General features: G+C 45.0%; 2 protein-coding genes across 6 annotated transcripts; both read right to left on the bottom strand.

The window, feature by feature from the left end:
- Positions 1-1,106: 1,106 nt before the first annotated feature.
- Positions 1,107-2,746, bottom strand: ier3 (immediate early response 3). The gene has a single exon (XM_027025176.3). It carries the CDS (start codon positions 2,165-2,167, stop codon positions 1,565-1,567), a length of 603 nt encoding a protein of 200 aa, XP_026880977.2. The 5' UTR covers positions 2,168-2,746; the 3' UTR covers positions 1,107-1,564.
- Positions 2,747-15,339: 12,593 nt separating this feature from the next.
- Positions 15,340-25,944, bottom strand: tor4ab (torsin family 4, member Ab). Of its 5 annotated transcripts, XM_027025168.3 has the most exons (4): positions 25,242-25,528; positions 20,398-20,713; positions 16,384-16,797; positions 15,340-16,267 (listed from the first exon to the last, which is right to left on the bottom strand). In XM_027025168.3, exons 3-4 carry the CDS (start codon positions 16,795-16,797, stop codon positions 15,455-15,457), a joined length of 1,227 nt encoding a protein of 408 aa, XP_026880969.1. In that variant the 5' UTR covers positions 20,398-20,713; positions 25,242-25,528; the 3' UTR covers positions 15,340-15,454. The 5 variants fall into 5 exon arrangements, with proteins under 5 accessions (XP_026880969.1, XP_026880972.1, XP_026880966.1 ...); XM_027025171.3 differs by lacking the exons at positions 20,398-20,713; positions 25,242-25,528 and adding an exon at positions 25,717-25,944; XM_027025165.3 differs by lacking the exon at positions 20,398-20,713 and having other exon boundaries at positions 25,242-25,529.
- Between the last annotated feature and the right edge of the window lie 1,026 nt (positions 25,945-26,970).

The following is a 26,970-nucleotide window of genomic DNA, read 5'->3' on the forward strand; positions in this document are numbered from 1 at the left end:
TGACAGATCAGATCACTTTAAATGTGTGTAATATCAGGGAATACACTGCACACACTGCAGCACTCTGTCTCACTGTCGAGAATATGTAAAGAAGCCTGCATGAATAACTTGACGGGTTTTTTTAAAATTTTACTTACTGATATAAACATATTTAAGAAATATTCATATCATTTTTAACCACTTTTTTGTTAACCTTTGTTAACTCAGGAACTTTGCAGTAAACACTAGTAACATGTAGATTAATGAAGAAAAATTATTTATTTTCAAGCCAACAGATAGAACAGCAGTATCTAGGGCAGCAGTATTTAGAGAAATACTGTAGTGGTCTCTACTGTTCTGTGGTTGGCCTGACTGTGTTCTACTTGGAGGTGTTATGGATAGATGAGAAATGGGGCCTCATATAGTGTAAACAGCTGATGTTGATTCATCAGATACAAGATACCGTCTCTTCCTGCCAAATGGGGGCATTACAATGGAGTAGACATCCCGCCTGAATGTGAACAGAACAGAGAGAGGTTAGAAGGGTCTGACCTCCCACACTATAAAAATGAAATATGATTCCCAAACATTCTGAACTATTATATACTGTAATCCTTACAGCTGTGTAACATCTATATTTGTGTCTGTATTCTGTGTCTCATTGTTAAATGTAGTCTAGCTAAGGCTACAGGGTCAGGCTGTGATGTTTCCCCTGTGCTGGTACGTTAGGAGGGAGAGATGCGTCTGCAGGGTTTTCTAACCATCTACTTGATGCTGATGGCTGCATGTGCATCTCTCCCTTGGTTTTAAGATATTTTATTCTCTACATGACTTTTCTTTATTGACTTTTACTTATGTCAATATTTGTTTCATTTACCTGATGCTTTTATCCAAAGCGACTTACAATCATGGCTGAGTACAACTTTGAGCAACTGAGGTTTAAGGGTCTTGGTCAGGGTCCCAACAGTGGGAAACTTGGCAGTGGTGGGGATTGAACCAGCAACCTTCTGATTACTAGTCCAGTACCACTACTGCCCCGTTTTACACTTTAACTGTGTTCATTAACTAAATTAACACAGAAAATCCCCCCACACAGCAATACTAGAAAAAGGCAGAAAGATACCAGATACATTTCATATATTTATTTTCTTAAGACACTTTCAAATAAATAAAACATAAAATATTAAATAAATAGAATTAAATAAACATTTACATTATATAACATTTCTTCATCAAACTCATCTAGTGAAAAAGGTCAAAGTTCAAGTATCATTTAGAGTGGTAGAGTTCTGTTACTCAAATCATCAAAGTGACAATCACACAGTCGTGGCAGTCATGCAGTGAGTTACTTGTGGCAGGCTTACATTTCTCCATTCAAATCAAAACAACACTTCAAGTAAACAACAATCAGCCATTCAAGTTTCATTCCAGTGCTTCAAGTTTAGTCCTTCAAATGTCTCATAAGCTTGAGTTCCACCACTCCGTACAGCTCTGTCCTTCTTCTCGGAGATCTTGGAGACCCCGGAGACCCCCCTCTCTTCGTCATCTTCCACGTGTCTCACGCGGGCATTCTCCCATCTGCGTTTCACTGCTCGCTGCCCAGCGTGTGGTACACAGGGTACAGGAGCGCCACGACGTAGCCGTTCCTCCTGCTCTGCTGACGCATGGCCCTCACGTCTCCCTCCCAGCTCGAGCTCGGGCACGTGGCGTTCAGCCACAGGCTCCACGGCTTCTCGGCGCAGCCTGCAGCCGGCGCTGCGTCCTCGCGGCAGCCGGTCATCTGCCTCGCGTGGTCTTCCGCCGACTGGAACGGGAGGACGTTGTAGAGAGTAAAAGGCGCGTCCTCGCCGGGCAGCTCCGCGAGAGCATCCGTCACGCCCTGCGCGTCCACGGATCCCTCCTCCGAGTAGATCTGCATAAAGACCACCAGGCACAGCGCGAGCAGCCACCTCTTGGCGGGACTCTTCTCGACCGGTGGCAGGTACTTGCGAACATTGGACGGGTACATGACTCGGGTGACTCTTTTGCGCGGGCGGACGGGCGCCGCACGCCGAGCAGCTTGCACCGAGATGTGGTCGAACGTGAAAACCTCCGGTTCCGTTCTCCTCCGCGGCATCGGTCTGTAGCCAAACGCACCGAAGCCGCTTGTCGGTAACGACAGACTCAGCGTGCTGGATTGCGTGTGCATGGTCAGCGTGGCTCTGGTACTTGCGCGGGTATAGAGTATTGCCAGGATCGCGCTAAGTCCGTGACTTGTGCCTCTCGAGCTGAGCTCTGGGAGTCTTATATAGTGAGGCGCAGCCTACGCCGCGCTGTTTGCCGACGCCCACACCAAAGTCACTCCTTGCATGATACAACCCTCTCGTTGCTTAAGCCGGTGAAGTCCGTGGAAATCATTTTACTTGGAGAGATTCACGATGAGAAAAAAATTCCTTGTTTACATTCGATAACATGCTATTGCACTTTCAGGAATGTTTCTTTAAGTGATCGAGGACATTACTTATACATTACTTATTCATAAATATCACATAAAATTAAAATGTACAAATCTCCTTGTAAATGTGTATGATTTTCGGTTATATTTGTCCTCAGGAACATCCATCTTTAATGTCCATCAGTAATCTGCCAATGTAGAGACTTGTTTGATAAGACTTTTCCATAATATATATAATGATAAATGGTTATACTGAAAAAAAGAAAGAAAAACGAGAAATTCGCAAAACATTTAGATTCAGCATGCAAGAACGCATTAGACATTTTGCAGGAGATAAAGTGTTGGTAACAAGTGTAATAAAAGTTGTTTAAAAATAATACTTTAAAAGGTTGTATTCAGTTAATTACACATTAATTACAATAAACACAACAACAAAGATCTGTTACATGTTGAACTTGATTCACAATATAAACATTAGAAAAGACAAAGCTTTTATTTTGTCAAATCACTATTGCTTTGACACACAAATGGGAACCTGTTCATTCAGGGCCTGAGATGGTGGCTGTGTGCCCATTGTGTGCCTTTATATCATACGTTACATTTTTGAATGTCTTGTCTACATGTTCACTTATTTGTAGGGGCTTTACAGAGAAGAACTATGGTAAAATGTTAAATGGTGCGCTATAATAAACATAATGTAACAAAGATAAGAGCTGGCTCTCTCTGCATCTGTCTCTCTGTCTCTCTGTATGTCTCTCTCTGCATCTGTCTCCCTGACTCTCTCTGTATGTCTCTCTCTGTATCTGTCTCCCTGACTCTCTTTGTATGTCTCTCTCTGCATCTGTCTCCCTGGCTCTCTCTGTCTGTCTCTCCCGGTATATCTGTCTCTCTCTGTATGTCTGTCTCTCTGTTTCTCTCTGAATCTCTGTATGTCTTTCTCTCTCTGTATGTCTGTCTCTCTCTCTCTCTCTCTCTCTCTCTCTCTCTCTCTGTATGTCTGTCTCTGTTTCTCTCTGACTCTGTATGTCTGTCTCTCTGTCTCTCTCTCTGTATGTCTGTCTCTCTGTTTCTCTCTGTCTCTCTCTGTATGTCTGTCTCTGTCTCTCTCTCAACAGCAGCTTTTTGGTTTTCAGTTTTCAGGGCGTGTTGAGGCATGCCTGTGGAAATGTGGGCTCTGTCACGTGGAGGGTTTCAGAGTTTGAATGTGATCGTGTGTGTGTGTGTGTGTGAGTGTATGTGTCTGAGTGTATGTGTGTGAGTGTGTGTGTGTGCTGGATGGTGAATACCAGTGCCCAATAAAAGCTGGGTGTATCCCAGTCCCAGCCTAAGCTATACAGTCCATTCAGAGAGGTTCTGCTACAAGGTTGTCCCTATTCCCACGGCAACACTTCCCTGTCCAACCGTGTCATAGCTGCAGGTGCACACATGGGTGGCCCAGCCACCAGTTCCATGAGTGTGCACCGTGGTATCAGGCAATCAGCCGCGAGGCATCTGCGTTTCTGACCCGTTGATCGTTGATCTCCAGGATGATGACTATGGCTCGTGGAATGCTCGTGTTGTGGCCCTAAGCCCCGCCCTCAGAAGCCACAAGGTGGTGATATTACCATTGGGAATAGCTTGGATGTATATGCCATGTGTCACCTTGTTAAGATACACACACACACTCATTGTGTGGCAGAGGGATTGGCTGCAGTGCCGCTGCACCTAGGTGTGAGCTTGGCAATGGATGGCTCAGGATTGCCTCAGCCATTAGCGCTGCCTGTTAACGCTGTCTGCTGTTAGCGCTGCCTGTGAGCGCTGTCTGCTGTTAGCGCTGCCTGTTAGCGCTGTCTGCTGTTAGCGCTGCCTGTGAGCGCTGTCTGCTGTTAGCGCTGCCTGTGAGCGCTGTCTGCTGTTAGCGCTGCCTGTGAGCGCTGTCTGCTGTTAGCGCTGCCTGTGAGCGCTGTCTGCTGTTAGCGCTGCCTGTGAGCGCTGTCTGCTGTTAGCGCTGCCTGTTAGCGCTGTCTGCTGTTAGCGCTGCCTGTTAGCGCTGTCTGCTGTTAGCACTGCATTGCTAACAGGCAGCACTAACAGTGATACCTGAGCTACATGTCACGGCGATGGCGTTAACAGCTCTGCACACTGACAGGCTGACAAAACCTGGCAGGAATGAATGCAATGTGCCATGGGAAGAATGCATGTGGGAGTCCAGGGTACATGCTAATGCTGATTCCATGACAACAGCATTCCAGGCCCACATGCTTGGAGTGCAGCACAGGGACTGTGTTCCTGACCAGGTGTCCATGGTTACAGGCGGGAAGGTTTTACTGCACCAGCACCGTGTGGTATTGTGGGCAGCTCAGCTCAGCACGTGTGCAGCATCGAGGACCGACTAAAGCAGTCTCAGCTCCAGCATGTCTCAAAAACCCTGGCTGAGAATTCTAGAACCCCGGCCTAGAACTCTAGAATTCCCAACAGGGTTTGTAGAATTCTTGGTGGAGGCTCCGGAGACAGAAGAATCTTAGAAATCCCAGCTAGTGGGGAGGTCCGTGACTGGAGCGTTTGGAGCGCCACTCAATCTGGATCCAGTGGAGTCCAGGACTACGGTGGAATCGGTTCTTGTTCTTGTTCTTATTCTTGTTCTTTTCTTGTTTTTATCCCTGGTCTGGGTCTGGGTCTTGTTCTAGTTCCTGGTCTGGTTCCTGGTCTGGTTCTGGTCTGGGTCTGGTCTGGGTCTTGTTCTGCTTCCTGGTTTGAGTCTTGTTCTGGTTCTGAGGAGCAGTTCTCTGGCTGAGTTGAGCAGCTGTTGAGTTAGATGCATTCACAGGTGGCTGTATCGCTGCTGGGAAGTAGATCAGCGTTTGAGAATTGTTTCCATACAAGAGTCTCTTTCATCTATGACTACGTGCAACTTATCACACCAAAAATGAACTTCATCATACAGAAGGCAGGACTACCAAAACCCTGTTACGCACAACACAGCTACAGCATGAAAAGTGAAAGAAAAAAACCTTTTCTTGCTGATATAATACCAGCTCGACCAAACCCTCAGAAACAGAGCCATTAAAACTGCTTCAAAGATAACTTTCTTAACAGAAGACAGGGAGTCAATATTGCAATAGGTCTTTGGATGAAAATTCTTAAAAATATATTACTTTTACTATATTACTTTTCTCCTAATGAACAAGCATGTAGAATATTCTGGAATTATTTGAGAGGAATTGAATAGTTCCTTGCTTTTTAAAATTTTAGAATGTTCTACACCGAGCAGAGGTGAAGCCTGCAGAAACATCTGTCCGATCACAGCGGAGCACAGGGCAAAGGTGCGGCTCCAATCAGAGCAGAGTACAGGTGAGAAAGGAAAGAGGGTCAGAAATAGTTGCTGAATCTTAAAATAGCTCTTTGAGGTATTAGCATTGCCTTCATGAAGGCGGATTTAGAATCTGGAGCATTTTCTAAGGGGTGATTACGAAGCTTGACCTTTGTAGAAAACACAACAGTCGTCAGTGAGGGTGTGGCCAGAGCCAGATGAAAGACAGGCTCAGCGTCACTGTAGCGCAACGCTAATGCATTTTGTTAAGAGGGCTTAGATTCTAAAAGTCTTACAAGGTACAGGATTCTTGTTTGCTTTGATGTTGTTACTCCCCTGTGTTTAATACATTCTAAATTTACTTTTCTCACACTTACACATATACAAACACACCGACGTGCACACTCACCTAAACATATCCACACACGCACTCACTTAAACACATCCACACACACTCACGTGTGCAAACACACCCACATACATACTTTGTAAAACACAAAAGCTAATGCATTTCACTTGGCTAAATATAGCACAACCTTACAGAGTCTAAAAAAATCACACACACATTAATGATGAAGTCAAGGTCACTCTGCTCCAAGTGTTCGACACCCAGATGGAATTTGAATTGTTTTTGTCTCAGACAACTGTCTAAAAATGAAACAGAATTTACTCATGGAAACCTATGAAATAAGTTGCAAAAATGAAGCATTGTTTAAATATACCCGAAGGTCTTTTGCCAAACAAGTCCTTGCATTATCTTACATTAGTACGTTTCATGCATTAGACCCAATATAGATTGCTGGTGTCTAGACAGCTGCAGTTAATTGACCTCTGTTGATCACATTACTTTGTCCTTTTGATACTGTGGACTGTTTTTCTGTATTTTGAAGTCTCAATACTTAATAATATTTTGTTTACTTACACTCATTTCTTCAGATTATAGCAGAGTATATCTTTTGCTCACTTACATTCTGATCAGGTACAGTTAGGTACTAACCCCTTCTGTTTGTGGTATCTCTCACTTTCTAGAGTTGTTTTGCCATTTTAGTCTGGACCCAAACTATCATAAACACAGAAGAAAAGTGTCTAACAAATGTGGGTTCCAGTGCAGATCGATGCTGTTTTTATACTGAATAATTACACAGTACTAAGAACCAAGACATTGCTTAGAAGATAGTTCAATAGAAAAAACTGCTACTTAAGATGTTTCCCAGAAGCAGAATTTTCTTTATCCGTTATTTCATTTAAATTTAAATGTTCTGTTTTTTTCACAACTGGTAACAGGTTACAACCAAACTACACATAATGATAAAAATCACTGTTTGAACATCTCAGTGATAACATCGCTGTACTAGACAACCCCTCAGCAGTCTCACTGAAGACATTACTGGATGAGTTAACATTTATTTGAGCACTCTCACTGGTGAAATTACTGAGCTAGTTCACATTTTCTGACTAGCTGATCTCTCAAGAGTCACTTTTCATAACAATTTATCTAAACTTGATTTTCTTGAAACACTGTAGGTCACTCTTAAAAACTGTTTTGAACAATCCTGCCACCAGCTCTTGGGGGGAAATTCTGTGCATTCTAGGAAACAGAGGTAGTGTAAACATTGCACAGGACAGACTGGAAGCTTAGTGCTGGGTAAAGACTGAGTAAAGACTGAGTAAACACTGAGAAAAGACTGAGTGAAAACTGAGTAAAGACTGAGTAAAGACTAAGTGAAAACTGAGTAAAGACTGAGTAAAATCTGGGTAAAGACTAAGTGAAAACTGGGTAAAGACTGAGTAAAGAGTTATAGGGGGTTATAGAGGGGTATTATAATACTTATTATTAAGAGAGCAGTAACAGCATCTGACAAAAGCTTACTTTCTGAATTCTTTCACCTGGGATGTATCATCCCAGTGCCCCTGTGCCAAATACACTTTCCTAGAAGTCTAAGTATGGTCTCCATGGTGCAGGAGGCTTCCTACTTAATAATGCCACACTTGTTTGGTGCCTATGAGAGAGCGAACACTCCTGTACATACACACACACACACACACACACACACACACACACACACAAACTGTAATTCTAGGAGTACTAGAGGTAGGTGTCTTGTTTGCCTGCTGTGACGCAAGGCAAATGGTACAGGTGTTCTCCATGTTGTGGTGTGCGGGTGTGTCTCTATGGCCATGCTTGTGCATGCATGTTGACTTATGATAATTACATTTTTGCTGTCTTTTTGTTGAGAAACATGTTACCGTGTCAGTGAGCATTATGACATGTAGGTCAAAGATTATGACCTCATGAATAATCACTTCACGGTCCAGGTTGCAGGTGACAGGTTTAGGAGTTGCTCCTCTGTTAGCTCCTTAAGCTACAGAGGTGTTCCGCTAAACACGCAACCACGACGCGAAGCCTGTGCGATGTCTCACACGCACACCACATACACCTGTCACATACTAGCGAGCTCTGCTCTGAGAGAATACCTGCTGAGGGCCCAATCAAGACCACACTGATACCTTCAGTTAGGTATTCACAACAATGTGTGTGGGGGGGGGCATTTCACAAATAATTTGACATTTAACACATTGTTAGTAAGTACTGACATCCTGGGAATGAACTTCAAAAATCAGACCTGGAAATTTACAAGCTTATAGGAATCATACTTAGCGAGTGTGTATATGTGTTCAGTCTGAATCATTGTCTGGAAACATGTACTGGAGCTCCATGTATGGTCAAATGGTTACAATAAAGCTTGGCCTCCCAGACACACACGCGCGTGTGCACGCACACACACACACACACACACACACACACACACACACACACACACACACACACACACACACGGACACAAACACATACACAAAAGCTTGCTCAGAAATCCCAAAATGACATTTACATACTCTCTACTAAACTTAAAATGTCACCAAATACACTACGTCGCTGAAAAGACCAAGACGCTAGAAATTAATTCCTCTAATTTCCTTTTTATTTCACTGTACTGAGTACTTTTTTCACAGAAATGCACACCTTTGCTATGTTGGATAATCATACAAATTAAAGGAATGTCAGAAGAACTGCCTACTGTCATAGCACCATCAAACAACTCATCATGTGTCTCAAGAGGTTTACCAGACATGTTCTTCAAAATCATCCTGCTTTGTGTGATCATTTTACCAGAGTTTGGGTTTTATTTCAAAACATTCACAACTTGCAGCTCAGTTGGGATTGGGAGCCTTAGAAGAAGGATTAGAAGTCTTTATGAACAATACAGTGTGTGTGTGTGTGTGTGTGTGTGTGTGTGTGTATGAGACCAGTTTTACAAAGAATATGTCACACAAAACATTTAAATGTAATCGTAAAAAAGTTTATTGTACAGATTTTAATAAAATCAAAATGTGTATACAGTTATATACATGTCAGGAAGCTTCCACACAGGCTGTGGCAGGATCTCTTACACACACACACTCACACACACACACACACACAGACACACACACACACACACACACACACACACACACACACACACACAAATACGCGACCATCCCCAGACAAGCACTGAGGTGTGTACACACGGACAGCGTCTGAGCGACGGGGAGAGTCCTCCGGGTATGTGGGTAATGTTTAAGGTGGCTGTGATTCATCGCTGCACTTTCTCCTCTCCTGGCTGGGGTGTGACGCAAGCACCCGTGTGTATCGGGTTACGAGTCTGCTCACAGCAGCCTGGAAATAGCTGCGTGTGTGCGGGAAGTCCAGCTCAGACAAGGGGGCTTTTCAGTCATGGAGCTGAGTTGCGTAGCCCCTGCGTCTGGTGGTGTGTGTGCTGGTCGTACAGTAGCACTGTCTGGAAATCCTGCCTCAGCACACCCAACCGTCCCAATACTCCATCTTGTGTGCACATCTGTGCGTGCGTACGCGCGCATGTGTGCGTACGTGCGCTCGTGCGAGCGAGTGTGAGCATGTCTTTGCTCATACACTGACCTCCCTACTGACGTGTGTGTGTGTGTCCATGAGTCCCCTTTCCCCTTTCTGGAAAACTCTGCTGATATCCCTACCCTCTGCATCCGGCCGGCCGGCAGTACACATTCGATCCCCAACAAGGAGCTGCGCCACTCTCCGTGGCTACCAGGGGCTGCTGGTTGGCCCCTTCCCCCAGCAAAAGGAGCGCGTCCTGAGCTTGCTGCAGCGGGGCGCCAGGGGGCTCCCACAGGTCGTCCTCTGTGTAGATTTGCAGGACAAGCAGGGTGGAGAGGAAGAAGAGCCAGCGGCACGCTGGGTCCGCCGCCTCCTTCGGCGTGAACTTCCTTGCTCTGGGCGGGTAGAGGACGCGGCAGGGGCGGGTCCGGGCGTGCTGTCGGGGGGGGCAGGACGCCCAACCTTCACACGTCCTGATCAGGCCAACAATAACAGGCGGTGAGGAAGAGGAGAAAGCAGAAGGCATCTCTGCAGGAGGGCGAAGGAAATGAGGAATTGCTCTCCGCTGGCTTTCGTGTCTCTCTGTCTCTCTCACTCCAGTGCTTTTTTCTTCTTTCTCCTGTCGACGCAAAGCATGAAAGACTGGCCTCTCTCTCTCTCTCTCTCTCTCTCTCTCTCTCTCTCTCTCTGCCGCCTGCTCTTCTTGCCTGTTTGTATTCTCTCTTTCTTTCTGCTTCTCTCCCGGCTGGACTCCTTTTTCGTTCTTTGCTGTCTTCTGTCCTCCTCAGCAGCATCCCTCCATCTTTAAGTACACCTGAGGTGGGCGTGGCTTTGGCACCTGAGCACTTGGCCTCCGTCCACCCTACTGCTGATTGGTTGTTAAAGTTATTTTTAGTGCAAAAAACCAGATGGCTTCTGATCTCATAGCTCCGAGCTTCACTCACCTGTCTCTCACCTTGGTATGCCTATAATTCCATTCAGGCATTCAGTAAACATGTTTCATAAACCTACTCACACACAGGTCAGTCACAACACAGATCCACTGCTCAGGGCTCCAGATCCACTTCCCTAAAAGCTGCTGGACCATTTATTTGCAGTTGTTTGTAAATTATTTTCACTTTTGACGTAATTGTGGTTGAGCAAGTTTGTAAGTTGTCTTTGGTGTAATCACATTAGTGTAGTTTAGTGATGCTTTTTAGCGCTTTTTAGTAAGTCAGGGTTGGGTTGGGGATCGTTAGGGTTAAGGTTAGGGGAGGTTAGAGTCAGAAGCATAGGATGAGAACACAGTGCCATGGCATACGCACTCTGCTAGCCAAGTTAACTTGGTACAAGTATGAATTATGCATGTGTTCTGCATGTGATCATTTACTTTGTTGAAGAAATTCTGCATGTGTAGAGTTAATGTGTTGAAGGAATTTTGCATGTGTTCAGGTAGTGTTGAAGGAATTCTGGATTTGTTCAGGTACAGCATTGAAGCCATGTGTTCAGGTACAGAATTGCAATAAGCCTTTGATCCTTAGGGTCTAGTGTCTCCAGAAGTTGTTATAAAGGTTGTTTTATATATATAAAGGATTTTTGTGAAGATATGTAATTGTTTTTAAGGTCTGAATTTCTTTTTTATAAAGGTCTATAGTGGTTAACATCTAAAGTTCTTCATAAAGATATGTTATAAAGGTTTATGGTTGTTATAAAGGTCTGAGTTGCATTACACTGCTGAATGAACTTATACACCAAACTTATCAAACCCCAGCTGTGTCAAAGTTTTTCTGTGTTTTTTTGTTTGGGTATGTTAGCATGCTGCCTTTCCTAGCAACAGCCGTCATCGGGTTGGCTGTGTGAGAGAGAAAATGATCTAAACTCACGCATCCATGCTTCTTTTGAACGTCTACCTCCACCGGCTCCACCAACCCCACCCACCCCTTTAGAGCAGCTTAGGCCTGGAGGGCGGAGAACACGGGCCAAGAGTCAAGCAGAGTTCACTCCAAACCCTGGTGCTGTCCTGTTCCACCTCAAAGCCCCCAAAATGGCACAGAGCTCATGGCCGGTTCTGCGAAACGACTGGTCCCAGATCAGCATGCCGCGACTGTAGTCATGGGCTTCACGCACGCGGCTGGCTCCTTCTCTTCCTTCCACGTTTCGCATGCGGACCTCCGATCCTAAACTCAAGAAGGTCCTGTATGTCTAGTGGAGCTCAGCAGTCAGACGGTTGGCGTCTCTTCCGTTCACTGTCGTTAACCACACAGGCGTTCGGAGACTTCCCTTGCTGCTATTTTTAGTGCCTACCGGCGCGGCAAACCCTCAGGCCCTGGAGGATATCTGATGTATGATACGTTTCTTTTATTACAGACAGGTTTGCACAGCGTGGTCCAATGGCATAACAGCATAGGGCTTTCACAGGGGGATTATAAACAGGGCTTCTAAAATGTAGTCACACCAAATAAAATAATTGTCAGCATGAATAAGGAGACACAAGCCTGCACAAGGATTTGGACACCTGTCTCTGTGTGTGTGTGTGTGTGTGTGTGTGTGTGTCTATTTATATCTATGGTCTCTCTGTTTTTCCAGGTTTTTTTTAACATTCTGGTATTCTGTGAAGGTTTGAACTCAGTTGTCTGGTCCACCAGACAAAGTGTCCACAAGACAACATGCTATGATGCACACTGCTGCTTCTTTATCTCACTGAACAAAATGCTATGTTGCATTTTGAGAAGATAAAGAGAACATTGAAATCGGAACACTGGTTTAAGAATCTGTCTGTGTGCATATGTGTATGTGTGTGTACACATGCACGCACACACACACACGCTCACACACAGACATACATACATGACATGCATACACACACACGCTCACACACAGACATACATACATGACATGCACACACAAAAATGCAATAATCATACACTGTACTGCTAGGCCCTGTCTTGTAAGGACATGCTCCCACTTTCTTCTTACCTGAGTATGGGATTAGACAAAGGAATTAGAAAAGAGGTTAGGAGAGAGATTAGAAGAGAGATTAGGAGAGGTATTAGGAGAGGGATTAGGAGAGACAGTACGAGAGAGTTTAGGAGTGAGATTAGGTTAGGAGAGGTTAAGAGAGAGATTAGGAGTGAAGTTAGGAGAGAACGTTTCTTTCCCTTTTTGCACAGACATATGTATGAAAACACATGAGCATATACATTCACATAACCACACACACACAAACACACACACACACACTCACACACACACGTACGCACGCATGGATCTCTTTCCCTCCCTGTCTCCGTGTATTGTTACTCCTGTCTGGTCTGTCCATGCACTGTGTGCCACCAGCTTTCTTTAAGGCTGCTGCCTCCTGGGTCTCACTGTAACGTCACTGAAACTGTTCCAGGCAGAAAGCACAATGAAAAGTTCAAATCACAAAGATCTCCTCTCCACACAAAGGTCTCCTCTCCACACAAAGATCTCCTCTCCACACAAAGCCCTCCACTCCACACAAAGATCTCCTCTCTGCTTTCCTGGTCCGTCTTTCTGGGGTGTGTCTCCGGTTAAATTGAGCCACTGTACTCATGCCAATGTCCCACCTTGCATTTTGGCGTAGTTGTGTGTTTGTGTGTGTGTGTGTGTGTGTGTGTGTGTGTGTGTGTGTGTGTGTGTGTGTGTGTGTGTGTGTATGTGACTGGACTGCAGTGCGGTGTGACTGTAGCGTTAACTGCGTGCGCTAACGTCACAGCCATGTAAATAGCACGTGCTGACATCACATTCTCACGGTTCTGGGAAGATGCGATGTTTTTAAACCAGAAAGGATAAAGTGGGAACGTCTTCCCACTCATTGTATACAACCTTTAATAATAAACACCACCTAGCACAGGCTGACTAAGAACCATCGGGTCTGACTATTTAGGCATCTGGCCTTATTTTATCCTGGTTTTAACCCGATTGGTCAGTCTGACCAACTGTGAGTCAGTCAGAGCTAACGGTAGGAGAGAGGATCGAGTAGTGTATGTGTATGGGACACGAACTCATGTTCAGTGTTTCCCACCGCACTCCGTGTGTGATCTAATAGTGATCTAATAGTGGTCCCTCCGACAGCCAATTGCCGATGGAAACTGAGCGCAAGAAATGAAAACCGAAAGTGGATGGCGGTAGCCAAGAAAAACAGCCGTGTGTTCGAGCGTGAAAATGCATTGACAGGTTAATTGGGTTGTGCCAGGAGCTCGAGTTCCTGTATAATGTCGGCACATACTGTGCTGACTCCGTCTTCCCACCCACCACCTCACCAAAAAGCCTTTTATCACCTTTATTTGCACAAATGGCGGCACAAACAACGACAGCATGTACTTCCATGTTTACCAAGGCGTCTCCTTGGTAACGCGAGGCGGGTGTGTTCGTTTCGGTTCGGCTCGGCGTGAAGTTCTGCAGGGTGCGATCCGTTGTCCTTTACTGTGTAATGGGCAAGTTTTCATTTGCCATAAAAACCAGAAAAAATCAACTGGGAGGTGTGAGATGCTCCTTCTATTTAAAATCTGCGACGGCTTTAAAAGTCCTGCTGTGTACCTGAGGGAGAGATCGAGCTGGCGTTCAAATTCAGTCAAAATACTTTTTTTTTGTTTTATATCATGATGATTTATTATTTTAGAAACCGATTTTAAACTGAATTTTAGATCCTGTGGATGCACAGCTGAGCCCATACCACAACACCTGGCTGCCTGTGTATGACAGTGAGGTAGCATGCAGGTTAAATATTGTCCCTCTGAATTAATGGTGAATGTACCGGTGACAAACAGCAGGCGTGCCGAGTGTTTGATATAATTACTGCCCTGTCATGGATATTTTAGATTTCACTGGGCAGGTGTAGCTAATGAAAAAAGCTGACTCACGCAAGCCTGGCATTTTTCACCACTGAATAAAAGGACTTCTCCCTACTGTGAGAACAAAGGCTTGATTCTAGGGACCTTTGTCCAAGAATTCACGAGTGCTATTCCTGTCTAATTAATGTGAAATTTCAAAAAGGCAGAGATCGGGACGTGATATGTGAAGTGGTGCACATGAACGTGTGTGTGTGTGTGTGTGTGTGTGTGTGTGAGAGAGAGAGAGAGAGAGAGAGAGAGAGAGAGAGAGATTCGCGTGACACACTCCGTGTTTGCATGGCTCCCCTGGGCCTGCAGGGCATCGCGCTGTTTTATTCGTGGTGGGAAACAGGAGCTTCTGGCTGGGGTGGAGTGTGTTTGATTGCGCACTTATCTTCAGCGGTAAGTGCATGGTGTCAGTCATGGAGCTGAGAACATGCTGTGCGGGCATTCTCCAGCACACAACAGCATTCTTACTTACTCAGCACAAAGCCAGAGACTGCTCGAGCGTGTCAGAGGATCTCCTCAGACTGAAGAGCAGAGGAATTTGCTGGAGCATGTCAGAGGATCTCCTCAGTCTGAGGAGCAGAGGAATTTGCTGGAGCATGTCAGAGGATCTCCTCAGTCTGAGGAGCAGAGGGAACTCCAACCTTGGGGCACCGTACCAGTTGTTCCTCTCTCATACTGCACAGGCATTTATCTGCTCTGTCATAACGGGAACACAGAACGTTGCTGTACTATAGTCAGACAGGATGCTACGTTGTTACAGTAAGACTAAGAATAAGGATGCTAGTAAGAACACCACATTGCTACAGTAAGACAAGATGTTCTGCCACTACAGTGAGACAGAGTGCTACATCGCTACAGTGAGACAGGACACTAAAGACCAGTCTAGTCATATTGCCTTACTTTAATGTGAGGTTGCAGCAGTACACAAATTACACAGTTCACTGCTGAAAGAAGAGATATAATAAAATTAACCCCCCTCTCTCTCTCTCTCTCTCTCTCTCTCACAGGAGATTAACCTTGGCCACCACCTGTTTGCAGCCAGTCTTTGCATACTGCTTCCCTCCTGCTCTGTGATAGGCCAGCTCCCCTGCCAGTCTTTCCACGTAGCCGGGGTCAGGGTAGAACCCCTCATCCGTCATCTCCTCCAGGAAGCACTGCACCACATGGCCTCGCTCCAGCAGTGACAGAGGGATAAGCTCCACCCCTGGCTCCGCCCAGAGTGAGTGCAGCCGTGGGAGCATGTTCCGGAGGAGTCTGGCCGCCCCCGCAACAGTACCATTCTGAAGCACATGCGATGTGACCTCCCCATCGCCCAGCGTGCTGAGAAAGATGTAGACAATGTTCAGGAGCTCGTTGCGCTGCAGCTGCAGGAGCTCCCGGAGGCCGTCCAGCAGTGCCGGCCGCAGGAGCTCCACCTCGTCCAGGAGAATGAGCGGGATGAGCTCCGCCTCCTCCGCCTGAGCCGCCACCTCCTTCACGCGGCCGGCAAGCTCGGAGGCGCAGAACTCGGGACTGTCCTGTAGGGGGCAGTGGTGCAGGGAGAAGTACTGCACCACGAGCTCTGCCCCCACCACAGAGCGGAAGTGCCGGACCAGCAGGCGACCCAGGTGGCTCTTCCCCACACCGTGCGCGCCGTGCAGCGACAGCACTAGGGGGCGCTGGTGGGCGTAAGTAGATAGATAGTCCCGCAGGTGGTACATCAGCGAGTGTAGCGCCTCCTGCTGGCCAAACACCTCCCTGTGCAGGGTCCGCTCCAAGCCCTCTAGGTCGTACTTCTCCATGTGGTCATCCAGGTTCTCTATGGCATTGTATACCTGAGAGAGAGAGAGAGAGGGAGAGAGGGGGAAAAATGAAAGAGCCCTGCAGGGTGAAGCCTGATAAGAGCAGGGGAGAGAAGGCAAAACAGAGGTGGGCACGGCCTTTCCCTCACTTGCATGAAGACAATGATGATGAAGAGGAAGAGGAAGGGCTTGGCCCGGCTCTGCTCTTTGTTCTTTGGGAGGTACTTCCTGCCGTCGCTGGGGAACAGCACCCCTTTAGTTCGCCTGCGACCCCTCCGGCGGTGGGGGCTCTCTGGGCGGGCTGAGGTGGAACCCCCCAGGGAGGAAGGGCCAGGCAGACGACCTCGCAGCAGGGCGTGGGGGGCGGGGCACTGCTCAGACCGCCCCCGCCGGAGATACTTACTACGGATCCGCATCACAGCCTTCAGCTGCAGAGAGAGGCCTGGGGTGCCTCTGACACCTGCACTCTCCCCGCCTTTCCCTCTGTCTCCGCCCTTGTCTCCGCCCTTTTCTCCGCCCTTGTTGGACATGCAGGTGTCCAACTCATCATCTGTCCTGTCCATCTGTGCATTACGAAGCGAGAAAGAGAAACCCAAGGTCTGGATTAGGAGGATGTAAAGGTGAGGAAAAGCACATGCAATCTTCATAAAACCAGCAACTAACTGTCCAAACTGATCTATTAATAAGATCTACAGACCGGTGTTTCTTTCTAGTGAGAAAAGCAGCACATTTTGCTAGTTTTCCAGGTTTTCCTTAATGAACACACAGTTTGGGGCGTTTCTACCTAATGATGTAAAATACATCTTATGATCAGTGGAAATATGTTAATTTAGCAGAAGCACGGTGATTTACCAAACCTGAAAGTATATCTGAGAATGGAATGTGTATTGCTTGTGTATGTTATAGTTTTTTTGCAACTGCTGAAACACATTTTCTGAAATTATATCACATTTTTTAAAAACTTTAATCACAAATCCAAAATGCATCTCTGTCTGGCAAAAGCAAAATATCGACTCAAAAATGTCATCTTTGCTCACAATGACACTTCAAAACATGCAAATCACTCACAGTTTTAGTCACTATTAGACACTATTGCAACCAGCTGAACAATCTGTTACCACAGACGCTGATAAAAACCAGTATGAAAACCAAACATGAACCTGCAGACAGATCCATGTAAAAACTGAGTGCAGGAGGATCAGTGTAGTACAAAACTATATTCAAAATGTAAATGCATATTTATGAGATGCAAATGAGAGGTTAACATAATGAAGATACAGAGATATTTTTATTGGTGTTATGTAACTCTGTAGCTCTCAAATATATTTGTATAAAATTATATTTTTGACTTTATTAGTGTAATGACCCAGCAATGATACACTGTAGAGAAAAAGTACTGTTTTTCCTGCTGAGGTCAGAGTTCTGTCACCAAATTTATGAATTTTCAGTCTTAGTGAAATCTCACCAAAATATGTCATGGAGTTTGTCAAGAATATTATTCTTAGATGCTGAGAACTGTGTTCAGTTTTACCCAAAAAGTGTATAAGGAGTTTATGAGATTCAAATCCAATAAAATGTGTTCAGAGTTTACACCACTGACACTAGCAGAATAAACCTGAAAATCAGTTACTGAGGATCGTGTGTTGGTGCTCAAAGTCACTGTGTAAGCAACAGAGACAAACTGCAATACTGTCACTCTTAATTATACTTAATTGTTCAACCAACACCTCTAATTCTGAATTTCAGTTCAGTTCACCATGGCTATCAAGAACATTAGCATGTCACAGCTTCATTTAAATACTGTCTTTGCAAATTGTTAATAATGCACAAAACACCAACTAAATACAAGCACAACTTACAATTGAAAATTAGAATTCTTTATTTAGGATCATACTAAACCAAGTGCCTGAGAGTTCTCTGCATTAGGACTACCAGCCAGTGTTTTACCAGCCAGTGTTTTACCAGCCAGTGTTTACCAGCCAGTGTTTTAACACTCAGCTTTGTTCTGTCCTATTGCACCAAAGTCAGTTTTCCTGCTGGTTACCAAGGCCTTCAAGACCTGAACAGAGGCATGTTGGATCAGGAACGACCCCAGTGCAGGTGTTCCCATTAATCTGCATGTTGCCATGCACATCCAATGGTATCAACAAACCTTTAAGAGTTGGAATTTGAAATTGTGCCAGTTTGACGCTGAGCCAGTCTTTCTGAGGGTAAAATATAACATGGGTTCTTTTGTGCCACAGTCAGAGATCTCTGAAGCAGGGGAGGTGAGATAGCGTGACTGAGGCTGGATCTCAACTTTTAAACTTTGGCAGATACAGGAATAAGAGAGTGTGTGTGTGTGTGTGTGTGTGTGTGTGTGGGTCTTGTGCCCTGTGCTGCCAGGACAGGCTCCACCCCCTTTGTGTCTAAATTGGTTCAAACAGTTTAGAAAATGAATGAATGAATAATGTGTGTGTTTACCACTGATCTGTTGGTGTGTGTGCGAGTAGATTTCCATTATTTAGTTCTCAAGCAGGATGAACAATCACTGAATGGCATTTGCATACAGTATCTGAAACCCACAGTGACCTCATTGGAGTTTAGCCAAGCCTGTAAACTGAACAATAGCAGATAAGAGATGGAAAAATGATTATGGACATTTTTAACCACACGTCCCAAATTTAGTACACAGAGTTCTTAGCAAGGGGTGGTGGTAGCTCAGTGGTTAAGGTATGCAACCATTAATCAGAAGATTGCCAGTTCAAGCTCCTCTCTCCCCAGGTTACCACTGTTGAGCCCCTCAGCAAGGTTCATAACCCTCAATAGCTCCAGTTGTATTCAGTCATAATTGTAAGACGCTTTGGATAAAGAAGTGAGTTAAATGTAACCTGTCTCATAGAAATCCTGTCAATAAAATGGTTTTTCCAGGCACTAAAGACTTTTTCCTAATTCTTAATCCCCATACTCTAACCTGTAATCCCCATCCTCCTTAACCTCTATCCCTATCTCCTAACCGCAAGCCTTAGAGCAAAAACTCACCATTCTTTCATGAGTGTGCTTCAGACGAGCCTTGGCCTTACAAAACCTCGGCCCACAGAGTGTTGGCGTCTCCCCTGCAAATCTTCAAAGCTATGGAGGCCACCGATAATCTGATCGCTATGATATGTCTTGTTTTAGCTTTGACTGCACACAGATAACAATGGTTTTCGGGTGCAGTTAAGTTTTGGTTTTGACTTCCCCGCAGTCTTACATAACATGTGGGTGTCTGTCCGCGTTTCCACACGCAAGCATGTTTATTTTATAACGGCAGTGAACGAGGTCATGATAGACCACAGTTCTCAGTCCAGTCCTCAATTACTTCCAGCCAAGCCAAGTATTCCCTCCAACCCTAACCCCCTATTGCACCCTGGCCCTTCGTTTCCTGACTCAGGTGCTTGATACACTGGGTAGAGCAAAGACCTGGACCGCCTGAGGTCCCAGGGACTGGACTTTAGGTTGCGTCTCTTTCAGCCTGAAGTCCAGCTTCACCGGAGTCACTCAACTTGGTGTCAGGAACCATCTGTGGTCCTGGAAGGTCCTGCAGGATTCAGGACAGCCCTGCTGTCAGGATTAGAACTAAATGGGGTTTTAGACATCTGGAATTTGCATGAAAACAAACTTAGGCCCTAATATTCTGTTCACCAGTGACACTAAAAAGCCTCTTCCTTACTAACAGAATCGCCCAGGAGCAGAGAGGGCAAGGAGTTTTATTTTATTTACTTAGGTTTGCATATCTGTTTCCTCCTTTGTCTGTTACCCAAAGCCTGTGTAGTTGGGATATGGGTTAGTCTACATCGGCATGAACCTCCGCTATGCAAAATGACAGCACGCAAATGACCCCAGGGTGCAGAAAGCAAGCGAGGACGTGGAGATGGAGAGATCCAGTGAGAGTGCGTGACAGTGAGCGAGAGTGAGCAGAAAAATTACTCCACAGCAAGAGCCATGTGTAGATTTGTCTCTGCAATACAGCTGCCAGATACCCAGCACTCATCTGAGTGTTTGTAAACAGACAGCAGCTGTGGAGTGTGTGTGTGTGTGTGTGTGTGTGTGTGTGTGTGTGTGTGTGTGTGTGTGTGTGTGTGTGGGTGCAGAAAGCTGGGAAAAGAGGGAGAAACAGAAACAGACACTCAGCTGTCTCCTACCTTCCAACCTCCTGGTGATGACAATGATGACGATGACGATGGTGACGACGACGATGATGATGATGATGATGATGGAGACAGCGCGTAACACTATTGGATGTATCTAAACCCACACATGCTTCTGCTGTCCTCGTACTCTGCATCAGCCTCTTCTCTTTCATTGCATGTATCTCTTTCTTTCTCTCATTTCCTCATTCTCCTAAGCTCCTCCCCTCATTCTCATCTCTTGCTCTCTCTGTGCCTGTTTATCTGTTAATTTGGTTTATTTTTCAGCTTTTATATGTTTAGTTTCACGTGCTGCAGCGTCTCACTAAGCCTGAACAGGACAAATGTGTAGTTTTAGTTTTATTAACAAGTGTGAATTATTTATTTATTATTCATAAATTATTATTTATTAACAAGTGCACATTATTTATCATTCATAAATTATTATTTATTAATAAGTGTGGATTATTTATTTTTCATAATTTATTATTTATTAATAAGTGAATTATTTATTTATTATTCATGAATTATTATTTATTAATAAGTGCGAATTATTTATTATTCATAAATTATTTATTAACAAGTGTGCGTTTATTATTTATACATTATTATTTATTAACAAGTGTTATTTATTTATTATTCATGAATTATTTATTAACAAGTGTGCATTATTTATTTGTTATTCATAAATTATTATTTAGTAATAAGTGTGCATTATTTATTATTCATAAATTATTATGTATTAACAAGTGTGCATTATTTATTATTCATAAATGATTATTTATTAATAAGTGTGCATTATTGCTCCAGGTTTATGAACCTGTGAGAGAAGACTGTCATTTATGACACAGAGTTAGACCTCCTGCGCAAAGACATTGCATGTTTTCTGTAGTTACACTGAGTTAAACAGCAACGAGAACACAATGTTACACACCAACACAGCTCAAGGGACATGGTGTTTAGGCCCGCTATATAGACCAGTGTTTAGCCCTGATATTTAGACCTTGTATATAGACCAGTGTTTAGGCCTGGTATATATAGACCAGTGTTTAGCCCTGGTATTTAGACCTTGTATATAGACCAGTGTTTAGGCCTGGTATATATAGACCAGTGCTTAGGCCCCTTGTTTATTCCCGGTATTAAGGCCTGGTCTGTAGGCCTGGTATTTAGACCTGGTGTGTAGGCCTGGTGGAGGACTGATGTAGGTACAGTGTTTAGGTCTTGTGTTTAGGCCTGGTGTGGAGGACTGTTGTTAATGTCTTTTGGGGTCCTGATATTTAGACTTGGTGTTTAGGCTTGGTGTTTAGTTCTGGTGGAGCCATGGAGTTTAACTCTGGTGTTTAGTCTTGGTGTTGAGGGTATTTAAGGTGACCTAGGTTTAGTGTGCTTTGGGGCCTGGTGATGAGGCCTGGTGGAGCACTGGTGTTTAGGTTTGGTGTTTAGGCCTGGTAGAGCACTGGTGTTTAGGTTTGCTGTTTAGGCCTGGTAGAGCACTGGTGTTTAGGTTTGGTGTTTAGGTCTGGTGGAGCACTGTTTAGGTTTGGTATTTAGACCTGGTGGATCACTGGTGATTGGGTTTGGTGTTTAGGCCTGGTAGAGCAATGGTGTTTACGTTTGTTGTATAAGCCTGGTGGAGCTCTGGTGTTTAGATTTGGTGTTTAGGCCTGGTGGGGTCCGGTTCTTTAGGTTTGGTGTTTAGGCCTGGTAGAGCACTGGTGTTTAGGCCTGGTCTACACAGTCCACACATTACCTCAGAGTCTTTTTTTTCAGGATTAGTACCTTTCAGAACTGAGTACTAAATCATTTAGAACCCCGCCCCCCAGGTGCAAATACTGTAGTTGTCTCTCTCTCTCTCTGTTCATGGTAATGTCAGTATCAGATGGATGTTACTGGCTGATCCATGGATGGGGCCTAAATATAATCTCAGACTGTAATCTCAGACCCAGAGTGGGTTCTGGAGGGCTCCCTCAGATGGTGTCTCTGGTTGGGAGGTCTTCACGATGCCTGCTCTAACACACCTGACTCTGCTGGTCATCTAGATCTCTCGGAGTTTGGCCGCGTGCAGTAGAACAATGCAAAACATACACACGCCAGGCTGATGGTTCCCAGGACTAACGCCCAAATGCTTCAGCTCCAAATGGCGCCTGGAATTTCTTCCAATTAGATTAGTCATGGTTTATAAAAGAACAGTAGCTTGGGGAAACTGTTAGAGAACACACACACACACACACACACACACCCCACAGACACACACACAGACACACACACACAAACACACCCCACAGACACACACACACACACACACACAGACACACACGCACATACTTTAACAGAGAGGTCCTTCGCTGAAATCTGAGTGAAGTTTCTTTCTCTCCGATTCCTCAGATCACATACACATGGTGAGAGACAGTGGGACAGGGGTTAGAGAGGCAGACAGAAGAGAAGAGGGTTGTCATTAATCTGTCATTTAACATGAAGTGTGTGTGAGTTAGGCTTTGGACATATGTGTGTCAAGACACATGTGTGTTTGCAGCTTGGGTGTGTGCATGTGTGTACGCATATATCATACCATAGCAACCTAAGTTTGTATTTAAAATAAAGGTATAAATTAATCATCTACTCAGAGAAAGCCACCAGGACACACACACACACACACACACACACACACACACCTAGGCCGGAAGTGAGTAAGAGAGCTTGTTGTAGTTATTAACGAGTGTATTTGTATGCGTATGTGTTGTGTGTATTTGTGCATGTTTGTGTGTATGATTACCAGGGGACAAGAGGGCATTGACCCAAAAGGACAAAATTGTTATACACACACACACACACACACACACACCTAGGCCGGAAGTGAGTAAGAGAGCTTGTTGTAGTTATTAACGAGTGTATTTGTATGCGTATGTGTTGTGTGTATTTGTGCATGTTTGTGTGTATGATTACCAGGGGACAAGAGGGCATTGACCCAAAAGGACAAAACTGTTATACACACACACACACACACACATACACACACACACACACACACACACACATACACACACACACATACATACTCTCTCTCTGTCTCTCTCACACACACACACACACACACACACACACACGTATACATATACAACCACATGCACATGCACATACACAGACAAGAAGAACTCTTTGAAACTACTGACCCCCTGACACGCGCATACACAAACACACCCACCCACACACACACACACCCACACACACACATACACCCCACAGACACACACACACACACACGACATCGCAGCACATGTCCTCTCTGCTCCTCCCTGACAGTTCATATGTGCTTGCCTTAATATTTCAGGGCCACATTCCAGTGAGTCATGTGACTAAATTCACATTTGTCCATAGACATTCTCCATCAATTAGCCAACAGCACCTATGGAGCTGAACAGTAGAGAACCCTTGCCTGTTTCACTGTACATCATAACTAGCCCATTACTCATTAACCAGTCACCACCTGGTTTCCCTAGAAGCACGGAGCAGGTGTGAGGTGTGAGTTCAAAGTGCAGAGACGGTCTGGACTCTGTAAGTGTTTGAGATTGTGGACCTGGAGGGAAGTGGATATTGGGTGTAGTTACTGACTCTGGTCACACCTGCACGCTGAGGCTGGAGTGAGATATATAGAAACACACACACACAGCTGCACCAGGTGGACACACACACACACACACACACACACAGCTGCATCAGGTGGAGAGCACACACACACACACACACACACACACACACACAGCAGGTTGAGCTGTAGCAGTATGCGGGAGTGGTGGATCAGTTAAAATGTCTGAGAGCTACAGCTGGTGATATGTGGGATGAACAAGGAAAAAAAACAGGGATTTGGGATGGGATAACCAAAAAAAGGCATCCTGGAAGTGTTCTGTACACACCAGGATGAACTTCTGGATGGACAAAGCCAAAAATAATAAACAGAAGCCCAGGCTGGCTGTGTTGGTGTAACTAACAGAATCCAGAAGGCAACAAAAGACAAGCACCTGTCTATTTTCACTAACTAGCCGCAAAACACACATACACAACCCACTCCCAACACAAACGGCACCCAACCTTAAGCCAACCAAACACCAACCCTACACTAACCAAATACCAACCCAACACCAATCCTACACTAACCAAACACCAACCCTGAAACACTAACCAAATACCAACCCTACACTAACCAAACACCAACCCTACACTAACCAAATACCAACACAACACCAACCCTACACTAACCAAATACTAACCAAACACCGACCCTACACCAACCCTAAACCGACTCTACACCATCCTTACACCAACCCTACACAAACCCTACACCTGGTGTAGTATTATATACACAACTATAGAGTATATACAAGTTGGCTTATATACAAAGAGCTTTATACACAATATACACACAGTAGCACAAAGGGGCAAACCAATCTGAGCCTAGAAAGACAGAGAAACACACATCTTCTGCACATACAGAGGAGCACTGCAGTACACACACGACTAGTATATTACTCATTAATATTGTTTTTTAATTCTCATTGCAGCAACACAAACACACACACACACTGTGAATAACACAGTCCAAACTGATCATGCTTCAGCAAATCAAAGGGCTGACCTACAACTGATCACCAGCCGACCTTTTAACTGTGTTCATCTAACTGTGCTCATCAACTGTGCTCATTAATTGTTTTGACCAGGATGTAAAAGGCAAACGCTGCATCCGGGTTTTTTTCTGCACTGGCGAGTCTAAACACGGTCCCCGTGAGTTTCGGCACTGGCTCATGCAATAATATGCATACCGTCATACCGTCATGCTCTTATTGTTGTCATACTATTTGTCTTACCGGTGATGTCATACTGTGAAAGCTTTACTGTAGATTTCAGTATTCTACAGATTCTCACCATGCTTCAGCTAACTGGCTTCCAAGGAAGCATTCACACACACACACCATAATACTCAATCAGTCATTGCTACGTCACCGTGAGAGATTTCCCCTCTGCATGACTTTCACTAGACTTAACTTCATCACCGGTCCAGGCTGGCCTGCTCACGTCCAGTCAGCGGCCCATTCTGTCGTCTTCCACAGTACTTTTCCATTGCGTAACCACACTGTTATTGTGGACAGAGCCGAAATGTGCCCGCGTGGCTTCCTGATGTAAAACCATAACGAAGGCGTGCCATCTGGTGGACATCCGGGATAATGGCATTTTAAAACCATTCTATATTGGATTTGCCACATGGGGTGGGTGATTAATGTTTTATTACTGATTTATAAATATTATGATTTATTACTGCTGTACAACAGGTCATGCACTCACAGCGTCTCAATGAGGCTCCTCTAGTGGTTTAGGCCATCATCAGCTCCACTGGAGAAGTTTTCTCAGCCCACTGTACCTGCAGTCCTCATGCGGCCCTGCTTTCTGAGTGTTAGCACCAGTTTGGTCCAAGGACATGAGGACAGTTACTGTCCAACCCCCATGCCAGGTCCTGCCCAGCGATGTGATGAACCTGCATGCTGGGCGGTGTTAGAAGATGGTACAGTGGGAGTACAGCTGTGGGAAAGGTTGCGCTGAAATGAGGCGTCCTTCCAAATTCAGAAACATCTCCAACCAAGCAATGTTCAGTTAAAGAGATTTGGTTAGAGAGATTCAGTCTGCCTTGTATTGGTGGTCTTCCGAATATAGACCCAAACCCCGGGTTTTGGAGGGCACAATCCATGCTCCTCCCAGAGTTCACTGCACTGCGCTGCCCAGAAGTAGTCTCCCGAGCAACGGTGCTTAACAACATGTTACCTCTAAGAGAGAAGTACAGCAAAACATTGGAAAGGCCAGTAACCGAGGCAGAAAGCTGTGAGAACCAGAAAACACGAGTGTCATGGACCTGAAGAGAAAGCTGACGTGGCAGCAAAAAAGAGATTCAGTTCAGATTAAAGATTAAAGGTTAAGGATTAAAGGAGAGATTAAAGATTAAATCAGTAATAGTTTTCTTCCTGAACACTGATGTGACCTATAGAAGTCCTTATGTACAAATATACAGCAGCTTGTTAGTTGGTGATGTTCAAGGAAATATATTAGCTAGGAAGCTAATGACATGAGTACAGAACAGACACCTGCATTGCCAGACTGGAGACCCAATGATACTGAGAAGTGTAATGGTAAACAAGAGTAAATTAATAAATGTTGTCCATCCAAATATCACCCATGAAAATCCATTCTGCTCCATCTCTGCTTGGAAACAGAGTCAAAGTCAAATGTATTTATATAGACTCCACTACCTCATGTCTCTGGTGTGATGAATTTGTACAGAGATAGCTTACCTCTACATACTGTGCTCGAATACCCCAGTGCCCCAAATGCCCAGAAATTAAAAAAAATCGATGTTTGAAGGGAACTGTAGATCAGTGTGCACCAAGCAGTTCCCGTAAGCACCACAGAGAGCATCCTGGCTGGAGACATTGCTGCGTGTGGATATTTACACCCAGTGCTGCAGAACACGGGCAGAGGAGATGATAGGGGCCAGCAGCACCCACGTACTGGTCTACCCAGAGGCCAGAGTGATGCAGGAGGAATCGG

This window comes from Electrophorus electricus, chromosome 1 (assembly GCF_041902795.1).
Source record: "Electrophorus electricus isolate QZ-2024a chromosome 1, ASM4190279v1, whole genome shotgun sequence".
Lineage (NCBI taxonomy): Eukaryota > Metazoa > Chordata > Actinopteri > Gymnotiformes > Gymnotidae > Electrophorus > Electrophorus electricus.